The following is a 16192-nucleotide window of genomic DNA, read 5'->3' on the forward strand; positions in this document are numbered from 1 at the left end:
ATCAGCATTTCACATTCTATGCAAATATTTTGATAATACACACACATGATTTGACCAGATAACAGGGTCATCAGTACAATGTCCTATCAGCTAAAAGCCTTTGCCATCTTTTCTTCAGCACACCAATATGTTATTCTACTGTATTGCAGGTGCTTTTTGCAATATTGGAGTCTGCAGTTATAGGGCATATTCCAAATATCCTGTAAAGCAAAATTGTTAATATTGAGCATATTATAAAATACACACATCAACATTTAGTCTCAATGTAAGTGTAGTTTGTGTACTAAGATAATATAGCAGACAGACAAGCTTCGCTTTGACTCATTCCCTATTCCTATCCTATTCTACTCCCACCCATTGGCTTATCTACTATTATTTCCTATTCCTATTCGGTAGCTCAGAATCCTAGGATTCCTAGGGTGGGCATGCACCAATGGAAAATGTAAATGTACCTATGAGCGATGACGAAAGAGTTCGTTCGCCATAATCATAATTTTAAAAATGAAATTCGATTCCTTTTTGCTTAATAACCAGCAAACTTAACTAAACCACACACATAAGCCCTGGAACACAGATCCCAACACATTGGATACAACAACATGCAAGATGTCGCAGAAATCTAAAACATGGTATGGTATTAAATATCGTAGGTATTGAGTTTATGTCGCTCTATGGACTTATCGTCTCTTTCTCTGGTACGTCCAAAGAAAGTGTGTGTAAGAAGACATTGGATGCTGGAAGAAAGATGCTGTTTGATCCCCAGTTCTTGGAGGAGTGAGACTGTGTCCAGGATATTCAAGCATTCTTCTTCAACATATTTCTAGAGCGTGTATATTCTTTTTCTCACTTTCTCTCAGAGTCCAAGTCTCAGCATCCTATATAAATCGATTAATAGCACTCAATTAACTTCATTGTTTTGACTTTATAGGTTCATTGCAAAGAATATATTATTTATTACTCTTTTTAACAGAGTTCATTGTTTACAAACAAAACACTTCGCAAAGTTTCGTCCTAAAAATGCTAACTGTGGACGGGGAGACTGAATTGAGAGATTTAGAATGGAAAAAAATATTAATTTTAGATATTTAACAAAATATAAATTATTATTTTGGAATTTTGGACATCCACAATTTGTCCGTTTAACGATCAAAGGTGACTCAAGACCCATCGTAAGTTTTTGACATAAGCCATGAACATAAAACTTTATACAATTCGAAGACAATCGCAAATAACTGTCAAATCTTAACAAATCATTCACTCTTCGTATAAAAATAACGATCTAATCGTAATGAACTAACTATGCCCAACCGATGGCTTTCCATTGGCTTACACAATCCGAAATAGCCGTTTGACAAGTAAAAACGTACGATTTCAACTGTCAAATTCAATCGTTTGCGTTAGACAATTAGGCCCCAGGTCTTTGATTAAAACAGACATATTTACGTTACCACGATGTAGTGTGATCATATCATCAACTCCTAATAGGGCAGTCTGAGATTATTGTCCTTATTAGTGACATCTAGTGTACATTTTAAAAACAAATATGAAAAACTTTTAGGGGGTAGAATGTTAGATGGCTGTAATAATTACTTTTGACATGTTTTGTATGAAACCGAAACGAAACTGTCATAAACTGTACCCCCCACCCTGCTGTGATGGTGTGATTGTGGAAACTGGAATCCTCAATCTTCAATTTTCATTAATTCATTTGTCGTCTGGTGGTCGTTTGTGTCCTCAATTCGTGCTCTATCCTGATCTTGATTAATTTTCATTTTGCATTTATTTGATGATTCTTTGCCTAAAATACTAATTCAAAATTTGTAGATATAAAACTAATTATTTAGTTAGTACTTACATTTTCCGCTTATTTCTAGTGTTCCATATTTAAAATAGGTTACTTATGTACATAATTATCAATTAACTTAATCGGAAAGCAACATTCAAACATGTCAACAAGTAAAGAAAACACTCTACCTGAAGGATGGGAGGAACGTATGAGTCGAAGTACTGGTAAGGAATTCACTTGTTTCGTTTTAATTTGTGTTAAATTAATCCTCTTATTGTGGTATAGTCGGATTGATATTCTTATCGTCACCGAAATAAGGTGTCGAAATCATACTTAACAACTTCACTGTCCCCATACAAAAAAAAATTGGACTGCCCACGTCCAGCATTTTTCTTGTTCCGTTAGATTAAAGAATATTCACATTGCCTTAAAAAACAATAATTCATACAAATAATAATTGTTTTAAATTTATTTTACTATTTTGATTTTTTTGAGTCATTATGACTCATGGGCGTTGAATAATAGTAGATTGTTATACAAGGGGCTAAAAAGACCCATTATATACGAGGTATTTTTAGGGCCTGAGACGTAAGTCGAGGGCCGCCTAAATAGAAACCGAGTATATAATGGGTTTAGACCCGCGTGTTACAATCTGCTTTTCACTACGATTGCGAGAAAATAAAATAGTTTAGTTCAATATTCAATGATTTATTTAATTGAAAATTAAATGTACAAAGTCTACAATTTTGGATATTATGGGAGATGCTTTTACCCGGTAACATAATTTCCGACTACTGTGAAGATGGATAACGAGTATATGAGGTAAACGTGGGAGATAATAGTTTAAAAAACTCCTTTCGTAAGTTAATCCATTTGTTGTTGTTTTCTTCACTTATTAAATTTTTCGTAGGTAAGTATTCAAGTAAATGCGTCTGGACTTTGATGGTAACAGATTGAAAATTTCATCCATCTCCAAATTAGGATCACCATTCTCAGTAGATGAAGACACCAATAACAATTAATGTTGAAATATATGAAAGTTACGGTCACAAATTTTCAATTATTTTCTGAATTAAATCAAGTGTGTCTGATGATCTGGAATGGCTGAGAAACAAAAATCTTTACAATAGTTATATAAAGTTAGTAAAAGCCTCCTCCAATGTTTTCCACCTTTCCCTGTCTTTAGCTACGCCTTGCCATTTGACTCCTGCTTGCGTCTCTATTTCATCTGCCCATCTAGCAGCTGGGTGGCCTCTCACCCTTGTGGCTATTGGACCACCCCATTTCAGCACTCTTTCGGTCCATCTTTTGTCTGTACATCTGACTAGGTGACCTGCCCATTGCCATTTCCTTTTGAGACAGTAAGTTAAGGCGTCTGTTACCTTCATTTTATTACAGATATCCTCATTTCTTACCCAGTCTTTTAACTTTATGCCTAAGCAACTTCTTTCCATTCTTCTCTGAGTAGTCTGAATTTTTCTTCTCGTTTTAATATCAAACGTCCAGGTTTTGGCATCCGTAAGTGAGACAAGGTAGTATTTCCGAATCCGTAACTATATTTTTAGATGTTAGCGGGAGCTGTGATTTAAACAAAATCGTGTGATATCGTGATTTAAACAAAATACTACCAATTCCAAAAACACAAACTTATGCAGGAAACTAATAAGCAGAAGAAAACATTATAATATTTTCTATCTACTGATTACTTTGAAGCCGGTGCCAATGGTACAATTTATGGGTAGTCAATCAATCATACCCTCTTTTTCCACCTTTAGGATTGGAATCGCTTTCCCAAATCTATATGGGACCTACTTCGAAATATACCCTTTACAAAAAAAAAAGAATTATCGGAACCTAAAGCTAGGAAAACGGTAGATGACTGATTGTCAGCCCATTAATTAGACCATGGGTACCGCCTTGAAAGTGATCAATAGATAGAAAATATTACAATATTTTCTTTCGCTTATTAGTTTTCTGCATACGTTTGTATTTTTGAAGTGGGTAGTATTTTTAAATTATATCTATACTAATATTATAAAGAGGTAAAGTTTGTAAGTTTGTATGTTTGTAAGTTTGTAACATTTTTTAAATGGGGTAATCTTCGGAACTACTGGTCCGATTTCAAAAATTCTTTCACCAATAGAATGCTACATTATCGGGGAGTGCTATATGCTATATTTTATATTAGTATCATATATATTAGCCGAGTTATCACAGTTTTTGTCATACAGGTCGGACTGAAAATCCTCTTAAACAGACTTATTCGCATGCGCTGCCTTAACTATTGTGTAAAATTGAAATTAATGTATGGAGACTTTATGTATCTTTAAAAGTTCTACAAAAAACTCCGCGACACCATATATCTATCTTCTATATATTAGCAGATATAGTACCTTTTGTGTTTTAAAAAATATTAATTTTATATACTTAGGTTTACGTCAATAATACAACTAAACTTTAAATCTTATTAAAATAAATTATTTAATAATTACAAGGATATTATGGAGATAAGATTTGCCCTTTACAGTATGTTAATTACTTAAATAGTTTTGGAGATAATACAAAATTTCTAAAAGACGCAGAAATTCCGCTATATGACGCCCCGCGCTTTCATTTACGTAGTTCCAGTTCCCGTGTGAATATGGGGATCAAACATAGCCTATGACACTCGCAAATAACGTAGCTTTCTATTGGTAAAACAATTTTCCAAATCGGCCCAGTGGATCCAGAGATTACCTCCTACAACCACACGAACTTTACCTCTTTATATTATTAGCATAGAAGTCTCTATTTCCCTTGGTCATACCTCCACTCTCGAAGGACTGGACCGATTTTGCTAAGAGTAGGAGTAAGATAGAGAAGTTATAGGGTAGGGTAGGGTACGGATAGGGAAGCGTAGGGGTAGGATAGGGGTAGGGCCGGGGTAGGGTAGTGGTAGGGTAGGGGTAGAGGTAGGGTAGAGGTACGGGTAGGATAGGGAAGTGGTAGGGTAGGGGTAGGATAGGCGTGAGATAGGGGTACGGGTGGAATAGGGGTAGAAAAGGGATAGGGTACGGGGAGGGTAGGGGTAGGATGGGGTAGGGTGTAGGTAAGGTAGGGGTAGGGTAGAGGTAGGGGTTGGGTAGGGTAGGGGTAGGGTAGGGGTAGTGGTAGGGTAGGGTAGGGGTAGGGTAGGGGTAGTAGTAAAGTTGACATCGAAATTTACGCGGACGAAATCGCGGGCGTCCGCTAGTCTTATATAAATAGCATAGATATTTTTAACAGTTCAAATTCAATTCAAAATCAGAAATTATTTATAATAATTTCTGATTTTGAATAACATAAAAAAACATGACTTTAAAAAAATTATCAAAATCAGAGCTGTTTCTGAGCACTTCCTGTAACACTTACTATATGTATTATTTGACTCCATTAATTTATAGTAAAGTAAATGCTACTGCCTGTCTGGGAAAATATCGACTATTGCATTGAAAACGTCATTAATCCGCCATATTAGTGTTGCATTTCTTGGGAGAGAATGAATATTATTTCGAAAGAATTAAAGTAAATTCGCAGATTTGTATAATCAAAAATATTTTCTTTTTTGCAATTACTGTTCCTGGGCTCCATACAATTCTGGTCCATCTCCTTAGTAAATGATGTTCACGCTAAGACTTTAGTCTACTATCTAATTACAGGTATGGTTTACTACCTGAACAAGCACACTAAAAAGTCCCAATGGGATATGCCAACTGAGACAGCTCCAATTGTAGATGAAGACAATGATAACGAAGGTCCAAGTAATGTGCAGTGCAGTCACCTCCTCGTAAAGCATGCTGGTAGCCGCCGACCTTCCTCTTGGCGTGAAAAAAATATAACCAGAACTAAAGAGGAAGCTATGGACATGATTAAAGGTATATTGAATTTATAATTGAAAGGTATATTGAATTTATAATTGAATTTATAATTTATATAATCAAAATTTACTCATATAAGTTGAAATATTACAGTGACATCCATCCTATTCATCCAATAACATGCTACGAGTACAGAGCGTATATACAGAGTGTCCCGTAATTCCCAAAAAAGAAAAAAAGAAAAGAAGAACCAGTCAAGTGCGTGTCGGACTACGCGCAGCGTAGGGTTCCATAGATAAAATTAGCCTTTAAATATTAATTTACTTTTTTAATGCACAAAAATACCGATGACAATACCTTTCAATATTATAAATTTTGTTTTTACCATTTTATGGACATCATATCACACCAACGGATTGCGAGCGTTTTCAAAGCGGAGCAGGCTCGCAACGGATACGTTACGGGTGCGCAACGGATACGCCGCGTATCCGCAGCGGATTCGTTGCGGAAGCACAATGTTGTACTGTCTCCTACAAAAGCCAGTCCGTCCCAGTGTTACCAAACGTCTCCCGTCTCCATCACCAGACCCCTAATGATAGTCACAATACATCTAGATGGAAAGTTCTCATCAATACAAATTCATCAAGCCCAAACACAAGGTGGCTACTGTAAACCGTTGAAGAGTTCCCTTAATTGTCCCGCGTCTCCATCACCAGACACCTAATGACAGTCACAACCCATCTAGATGGAAAGTTCTTGTCGACACAAATTAATCAAGTCCTCCAAACCTTCTTAAAGTTGTAGTACTTTAAAGTGGTTATCGGAAAAGATATAAAACGCTATAGTTGCCTTTACGATTTTTGATAGTTCTCCTCGATTTCTCCAGGATCCCATCATCAGATCCTGACATGATTACTTTGGGACCAACTGGAAAGCATACCCTCTCAAACGAAAACAAAATTTTTGAAATCGGTTCAGGCGTCTTCGAGTAACATACATAAAAAAACAAGCGCGACGATCGTAACAATCAATTCAGAAACTTACTGTGGATGTTGGGCAGGCAGTCAGAGGTGTCTCTTAGCAATAAAGTACTGGTGTATTGCGCAGTTCTTAAACCTATCTGCCTTTATGGAGTTATGGGGTTCAGCTTGCAAATACAACATATTATAATTACAAAGAGTCCAGAATAAAATACTAATAAGAACAATTACCAATGCGCCCTGGTTTACCTACAGGAAACAATGAAATACTTAGAAATGCCAACAGTCTTAGAAGAGATAAACAAATACAAGCTGAAACACAAAGAACGATTGCTGAAACATCTCAATCCGCTAGCCTGCTGGCTATTAACTGTGGAAAGAGTCAAGCGGTTAAAGCGAGCTGATGTGATCGACTCTGTGCAGACTTGAAGACAACGGTCTTCCTGTCTGGTATACCACCAAATACTTTCACCTAATCTGCTTATAGTCTGTCGACTGATTGCAGATACATATAACAAAAAAAAAGTTTTGTTAAATCCATACTAATATTATACTACATATTGTAATAATAATTATAGATAAGTTTAGATAAGTATTTAACGAAACAAATAAGCCTGAAAATTATATAATTAGGTACAATTTCAGATCAGTTTTCAAAACATGATAGATTAACATCGTTCGGAATGTCGCGAGTTGTACTTGCACTAATTGTCCGGGTTTTTTTTAGGCAAATGCACCAAAAACAGCCAGGATTACTAACAGATAAATTTAAACGAAAATTGAAACGAAAATGAAAAAATTAAATGTTATTTTTTTTATTATATTTTATCACACAAAGTTAATTTTATTCATAAAATGTTGAGCACTTTTCTGACCTAAAAACTATTTGCTAAAATTTTAAAAAAGAACCGTTCGTTTTTAGACGGATGATAAAAAATTTATATTACATTACCGCACATGTGCATTTTACATTATATTACGACACATGTGCGTAATTAGATACATTACGATATTAAAATTGGTGAAATAAGAGATACTTTACGAGCAAATGTGTTTAAAGTGCTCAATTAATCTACGGAACTCTACACAGCGCGTGGCTCCACACTCACATAGCCGGTGTTTATATTATACATACAGTTACGCCCAACTGTATATGTATATGATACATTTTTTTCACTGTGTGTTTACCTACCTAAATATTATAAATTAATTAATAACCCTATGATTTGTCTGTATTTTAATACTATTTTTACAGAATTTCGTCGGCAGATCATTAACAAAGAAACAACATTTGCGGAGTTGGCCCGGACATATTCAGATTGCTCCTCAGCCAAGCGCGATGGTGATTTGGGCCAGTTCAAGAAAGGCCAAATGCAAAAGCCATTTGAGTTAGTGTCATTTAATCTTGAAGTTGGCCAACTGAGCCACCCAGTCGACACTGACTCTGGAGTCCACATCATCCTACGGACAGCTTAGCCACCATTGAAACATTTTCTATAGTATGTGCAAAACTTTGAACCCGTTCTGAACACAATTGTATGGCTGCACACTTGCACAGTATACACAATGAGGTGCAATAGTAGAGTTTGGCGCATATTATATTTAATGTTGAGTAAGATACTCATAGTTCTTAGATAATATATACGTACAATTTTTCTTTATGATAATATGCAGTAATTGTTCTTAAACTACATATATTATATTTTATTAAAACTGCGATCTGGCCTTTTTGTATAGTTATTGAAATTGTATTTATTGCTTGTACTATATATAATGTAATAATGGCAAAACATACATCATAATTATGTCATCTGTTTGGATGTTACGAAGTCACAACACCAGGGTTTCCCCAAATAATGTAATGTATTATACTCATAACCAGTACCTAATTGTTTTGTGTTTTAACTTAACAAGTTAGCCCTTGACTAAAATCTCACCTGATGGTAAGTGATGGTGCACTCTAATATGTAGGTAAGCGGGTTAACTTGTAAGTAATAGAATGAAATCCACAACCCTTTTCAATTTCTACACGACATCGTACCGGGACGCTAAATAGCTTGGCGGTACTTTTTTGCCAGTAGGCTGGTAACTAGCCACTACCGAAGCCACCCATGAGCCCGATCTGGACCAATCGAGAAAATCTCAACCGGCCCTGCCGGGGATCGAACCTGAGACCTCCGTCTTGCGAATCCACCGTGGATTCTACTTCGCCATGGAGGCCATATAACCTATGTAGAATCATACCTGTGCTATTCACATGAAAAAGTTCATATGCTCTATTGTAAGCTAATGAACAAACAAATAATACAAAAGCAAAATAAAATACCTAATCTAGAAAATGACTATTTGCTCTATTATTAACTACTATATTACTAACGTAATTGAAATTCGAGTTATAGTTTTGAAAAAAAATACAATTTACTTATTTAAACTTATATTATTAAAGAGATTATTTTTGGGTCCTTTTTGAAAATGCCGGCCAACAAAAAAAAAAATGGCACGAACCGTTAGGACTAGCCATTTGTAGTAATAGCTAATATGGCATAAAAGTTGTAGGAAGGGTCTGAACCAAGTTATACAGGTTCGACGATTCGTTATTTCCATACATTTTATCGATTTTCAAAAGTGCCCGCTAAGAAAAAATACTGGTACGTATCGTTAGAACTGACCATTTGGAGCAATAGTTAGTAAGGCACATATGTTGTAGTATTGGTCTGAGATAAGTTCTTAAGGTTTGATGACTCGTCACTTTTATACATTTTATTGAGTTTCGTAAGTGCAGCAATAATTACTATGGCTTAAACGTTGCAGTATAGCTCGTGAGTCAAGTAATACAGTTTCGATGATTCGTCAAATACATATATTCTATTGATATTTCAAAGTATCGTTCAACAATAATAAAAATTTTAATAAAAAAAATACAACCGACTTCAAAACCTAAAAACGTACCCGCTAAACTAAAAAGCGAAAAATAACATCATAATATGTTCTACCTGCTGATCAGTATGAAGGCGGTGCTAAGCCGGTGATGTATTAATTCAAGCCATGTGAGAATATCTTATAGATTTAGATTTTGCAGACAGTGTTGTTTCATGTGGTCCTGTCAGAAATGGCTTTAATTAAGACAACACCGGCTAAGCACCGCCTTCATACTGATCAGCAGGTAGAACATATTATGATGTTATTTTTCGCTTTTTATTTTAGAGGGTACGTTTTTAGGTTTTGAAGTCGGTTGTATCTTTTTTATTAAAATATTAAAATCTTTATTATTTTTCCATTTTTAGTGTAAAATTTCATCTCAAACGAATACATCAGAACCCTACCCTAATGACAGTCACAACCCATTTTGGTACAAAATGCTCAGCAATACAAATTAATCAAGCCCAAGCACAAGGTAGCTACCGTAAACCGTTAAGGAGTTCCCTTAATTGACCTTGGTCTTCATCATCAGATCCCTAATAACAGACACAACTCATATAGGTAGAAAGTTCTCAGCAATACGAATTAACCAAGGCCAAACACAAGGTAGTTACTGTAAACTGTTAAGGAGTTCCCTTAATTGTCCTTGGTCTTCATCACCAAACCCCTAAATGACAGTCACAACCTATCTATGTGGAAAGTTCTCATTAATACAAATTAAGCAAGCCCAAACACAAGGTAACTGCTGTGAATCGCCGAGGAGTTCCCTCGTCTGTTTTATGGCTCCATCATCAGATCGACTTTAAACCTTCATGAAATTATAGTGCTTAAAAATACTAAATGGAAAAGTATACGAACACACTAGACACCCATATAATTTTTGAAAGTTCCCCTCAATTTCTCCAGGATTCCACCATCAGATCTTGACATGATGGCAATGGGACCAAATGGGGGCTATACCGTTTCAAACAAAAAAAGAATTTTTGAAATCGGTCCAGGCGTCTTTGAGTAATCGGTGTACATACATAAAAAAAAAAAAAAAAAAAATACCGACCGAATTGAGAACCTCCTCCTTTTTGAAGTCGGTTAAAAATAGGATGTGTATCGTTAGAACTTCCCATTTGGAGGAATATTTAGTACTAGCGGACGCCCGCGACTTCGTCCGCGTGAAAGTCGTTGTAAACTTTCAACTACCGCTATCCTACCCTACCCTACCCCTACCCTACCCCTACCCTACCCTATCCCAACCCTACCTCTACCCTAACACAACCTTACTCCTACCCCTACACTACCCCTACCCTACTCATTAAGGCTGCACATCTTTATTTATTCCTCCCACCGCGAGTCGCGTCGAGCGCGGCAACCGTTACACAAAAATAATCCATATAGCATGAATTAGTATTCACGCGCGATAGCTTAGCATATTTCTTGTATAACTTTGGTGTTTCTTTACCGATTTTTATGATTCTTTTTTTATTGAATAGGTTATAATGTAAGGATAATTAATTTAAGCCATTTCTGACAGGACCACATGAAACAACACTGTCTGCAAAATGTAAATCTATAAGATATTCTCACATGGCTTGAATTAATACATCACCGGCTTAGCACCGCCTTCATACTGATCAGCAGGTAGAACATATTATGATGTTATTTTTCGCTTTTTAGTTTTGTGGGTGCGTTTTTAGGTTTTGAAGTCGGTTGTATTTTTTTTATTAAAATTTTATGTATTTTATTGAGTTTTGTAATTGTCGCCCAACAAAATAAATGATACTTATCATCTAACTAGGTTCTGAACAATCCCAGTTCTGAACCTAGTTATAAAAGTTCATAATTACATTTACAATATTTGTTACAAATAACAAATATCATAATTTGTCACTTTAATGCATTGATTTCCGAAAGAGTTGGAAAACAAAACATTAAACAACTTGACCGTTATTTTAAGCTTATAATAAGTGACAGAGACACCCCTATTTCTGTCCCTTTTTTTCTCTGTTTCTACCTCCTATTGCCTTCTCTTTCACACATTCCACCACCACCAGCAGAGATCGCCTTGTCTTTAGTAGGCGCTTTTTGAATCCTTGACGTCGTTGTTTCCGTCCCGTCAACACAGTACCTACTAAGGATCGATATCTTATTATACAAGTGGCAACAGAGCTGTAGATAATTTAGATACAAGTAATACTTAATTTTTGCTAAAACTTTGTTGAAGTGTAGTGTGTTACCCAGGTATGTTGAAATATTTTCCTATTACTCTCCACAAAGATAATATTTTGTGCATGATGAAGAAAGAAGTATTATTTTCTCCAAACAACTACTTCAGAATTTTCGGTTTGATTGGATTCTGAATCGTGCATAAGTGTCGAGATTATTAACGGCGATGCCGTTCGAGAACAATTTATTTTTTACTTTCTACCTTCTTTTATGTTCGTTGGTCTACTTTGAAAATTTATATTTTAAGTTTGAAAGTTTCGAACCTACCTACCTATCTTTATAATTTTATTGTACCTACCTTAGATACATAGATAATAGGTGGTTATATATAGGTGTCAAAGGTACCTACTTTCTACGGCAAATCTAACCTATTGGATTTCGTGAAACTTAATATAACGTTAACAACTTTAATAATATTACCTTAAATTTTATGGTAGATAGCTACCTACAACTAAATAGTTATGGAAAATCCAGAGAATGCCGAAGAAATTCTGGAGTTACATTGTTCTAATGAAGTGCCTTCTCGGAAACGAAAACTGAGTGGTTCGTCATCTAGTTCAAGTTCTAGTTCCTCTTCCGATTCCTCGAGTAATAAGCGATTGCGCCGACATCGTAAAAAAAGCTAAACGTAGGAAAGAACGAAGGATTAAACGTTTAATGGAAGAGGTAAGCGAACTTAAGAACAAAATTACGTCTAGTAATTGTGACAATGACTTTAATGGGGGCAGTGAACATTATTGCTCCAGTACTATTGAACAAGAACCAGATACAGAATTTTCTTTGCCTATGAGGACTACTGTAAAGGATCCCGATGTGTTGAAAACGCCTTCAAAATTTCTAAAAATCCTTAAGGAGGTTCAGCGATTGGACGATGCTAATTTGCGTGACGTTCGCTATTCTGATGTTCAGAAAAATTACCGCCATAGTCCAGGTTTTACTGATTGGGAGGTAAAAGAAGAGGTAACGCGGTATGACACCTCTCGCACTCTGGTCAATGCAGAGAAAGCATTTGCAGCCTTAAGCTTTGCTTTAATTAAGCAAAAAGATCAATTGGAAATGAATCTACGAAGTTTTTTTTGCGTGGGCCAAAGATACACCTGATCTAAGGTACGAGGAAGTTAATGAAAAAATCCACGACATTTTTGTAAGTGGCGACTATTCTAAGTTATCAAATGATGCTTTTCAGCTGGTCTGGGGCCACAGAGCTGAACTGATTCAACAAAGAAGAGAGTCTATTTTGTCTTTTATTAAGGACCCGCTTCACAAGAATAGTATTCGAAAGATACCACCATCATACCAAAACTTATTTGAGCCCGAAAAATTTACAGTCACTCTTGAGAAAGCGGGGGGGAGTAAGAAAGGTCTTCTGGCCACGCGAAAAGGATCGTGTTTCTGCTCCGCGAACAGGTCAAGGTACATCTTCTAAAATAAATATTACCGTCCACGAACCGAAAAGAAATACCTTTAAAAACGTGACGCAGTCATATGCTCCAAGATCTGATGTGAAAGAGTCGTATGCTCCAAGATCTAATGTAACAAACGCTGACAACTTTAATTCCTTTCACCGGGATAGGAGAGGTAAAACCAGAAGGTATTGACTCACCGAGTCGATTTTGTGCCGGTCAGCTGATCCTGTATCTCGACCGATGGACACAAATAGGTGCACCAGATTACATATTAAAAATAATATCCGGAAGACTGCGAAGTCACGTAGGCATACGTGTAATAGTTTATTTAGACGATTTTCTGATCGTCAACCAAAGTCGCCAGGTACTGGAGAATCATGCTATGTTCACAATAAATCTTTTAGAACATCTGGGATGAAAAATAAATTATACAAAATTCATTCTACAACCCAGTCAGATTTTGGAACAGACCTACGTGTTTAATTCCCGGCTAAACAACAAGTCTCTATCCATAAAGAAATGCGTAAAAATGGAAAGAATGATAGCACGATCCAAAACAAAGCGAAAAATCAGTCTAAAGGATCTTCAAAGCTTATTGGGAATGTTGAATTTCGCAAGTTTTGTTGTCCCTCGTGGGAGATTGAATTTTCGTCAGCTTCAAAGAATCTGCATCAGCCATACGACCAAGAATTTGAAAATCTTACTATTACCCCAGTCAGTCCTAACGGAACTGCAATAGTGGCTAGTTCATCACGAGGATTCGTCATTAATCCACATGCCTCCTCCTACCCATTCTATGGTTACCGATGCGTCAGATCTTGCGTGGGGTGCGCATGTAAACAAATTACATCTGTCGGGGAGTTGGCAAACTGCAGAAAGGAATCTTCACTGCAATCAGAAGGAATTGCTTGCAATATTAAAAGCTTTACAAAGGCAAGGTCCGAGCCTCCGTTGCAGTTCGCTAAATTTGCAATGCGACAACCAAACTACAGTATCATATTTACGGAACGAAGGAGGAACGAGGTCTCAAGTACTGTTGAACCAAATTCTAGATCTCTTGGACTTACACAAAATACATCTTACAGTTCATCATATACCAGGGGTTTACAATGCGAAAGCAGATCGCTTGTCTCGCCTGAACGGAATTCCGGAATGGCACTTTCTTCACCAAGCAACCACACAATTTTTTTCCAAATAAGGGAACCCGGATATAGATCAGTTCGTGTCACGGAACGCTTGTGTAGTTCCCAGTTATTGCTCTCTGGACTATCAGGACAGGCAAGTAGTATTCCACGATGCGTTCTCTCAGACGTGGAACTATCAACTGGCATGGGTGTTTCCACCTCCATTTCTAATGCCGAAGGTTCTGTCGCACCGGAACAAATGCAGGGACATATTCTTAATAATAGCCCCAAGATGGTCGAAGGTATATTGGAGGCCAGATCTGAAGAACAGAGCCGTAGCACCTTTTTGGACCATCAGGAATCTACCGCAGGTCCTGATAGACACATCAACCAGCCGACCTCCACAAAAAGTATCGGAGACGGTTCTGAAAGTCTGGAAATGTGGGGGTGGAGTGAACACCTAAGCGAGTGGACCGAACAACAGGAGGGTCTGTTGATGAACGTTGGCGTACCTCTTCTCTGACTACTTATAAACCAGCATGGGCGAGGTGGATTACCTGGACAAGTCAGAATAATGTCTCTCAAAATAAACCTGATGGCTCACAATTAGCTAGATTTCTGGCTGATCTTCATCAGAAGGATGGATTTTCTTATAACACCATACTGACATATAAATCAGCAATCTCTACTCTATGCGATCCACAATCGTCTGAGCACCTCACTAGCCACCCTTTAGTAAAACGTATGTTGAAGTCTATTGCATTAGCAAATCCCAAGAGTTATCTCCCCGAGCAAAGAACATAGATTATAGTAGCGGTTCTTACTCGCCACTGACGTTCATCTTCACAGAGTTTTACGCCATTTTTTGGGTATACTCCGCCACAAGCTCCCCAGCGACCCTCCGATGAACCGCTCCCTGTCCGCAACTGCTTATTGGGTATTCGCTGCTAACCCCCATATCTGAGGGCCGTTTTGCTATCTGCAACCCGCGACGCGTGTGGTAGCACAAAGCTCTGCTCCTGGGAATGGTCACCTAGAACCACAAAAGATTGAAAGTGTTTTTAAAACGCGTTACTTCTTTTAAATTCCCCGCTATAACAGGAACCAACTCAAAGAGGCGTCATCTGCGATTAGCTTTCACCGGCCAACCCATTCAACCCAATTAAAATGTTATGAATAATCATCATCATCATCATCATATCAGCCGATGGACGTCCACTGCAGGACATAGGCCTTTTGTAGGGACTTCCAAACATCACGATACTGAGCCAACTGCATCCAGCGAATCCCTGCGACTCGCTTGATGTCGTCAGTCCACCTGGTGGGGGGTCGGCCAACACTGCGCTTACTAGTGCGGGGTCGCCATTCCAGCACTTTGGGACCCCAACGTCCATCGGCTTTTCGCACTATGTGCCCCGCCCATTGCCACTTCAGCTTCGCAACTCGTTGAGCTATGTCGGTGACTTTGGTTCTTCTGCGGATCTCCTCATTTCTGATTCGATCACGCAGAGATACTCCTAACATAGCTCGTTCCATCGCCCGCTGTGTGACTCTGAGCCTTCTTATGAGGCCCATAGTTAGCGACCAAGTCTCGGAACCATAGGTCATCACTGGCAACACGCACTGTTCGAAGACTTTTGTCTTCAGGCACTGAGGAATTTCGGACGAAAAGATGTCGCGAAGTTTCCCGAATGCAGCCCAGCCGAGTTGGATTCGACGGTTCACCTCTTTCTCGAAATTGGACCTACCTAACTGGATTATATGTCCTAGGTATATGTATTCGTCTACAATTTCGAGTGCAGCGTTCTCAACTATAACTGGGTGAAGCGATACATGAGCATTACACATTATTTTTGTTTTGCCCATGTTCATTTTCAGGCCCACCTGTTGAGAAACGCTACTGAGGTCATTGAGCATGGTACTA

At 37.6% G+C, this 16192-nt stretch overlaps 1 protein-coding gene across 1 annotated transcript; it reads left to right on the forward strand.

Annotated features, from left to right (window-relative positions):
• The first annotated feature begins 1437 nt into the window (after nt 1–1437).
• LOC128199713 (putative peptidyl-prolyl cis-trans isomerase dodo) lies at nt 1438–8486 on the forward strand. The gene is made up of 3 exons (XM_052890619.1): nt 1438–2010; nt 5464–5679; nt 7858–8486. Exons 1-3 carry the CDS (start codon nt 1947–1949, stop codon nt 8076–8078), a joined length of 501 nt encoding a protein of 166 aa, XP_052746579.1. The 5' UTR covers nt 1438–1946; the 3' UTR covers nt 8079–8486.
• The last annotated feature ends 7706 nt before the right edge of the window (nt 8487–16192 follow it).

The sequence above is a fragment of the Bicyclus anynana genome, chromosome Z (genome assembly GCF_947172395.1).
Source record: "Bicyclus anynana chromosome Z, ilBicAnyn1.1, whole genome shotgun sequence".
NCBI lineage: Eukaryota > Metazoa > Arthropoda > Insecta > Lepidoptera > Nymphalidae > Bicyclus > Bicyclus anynana.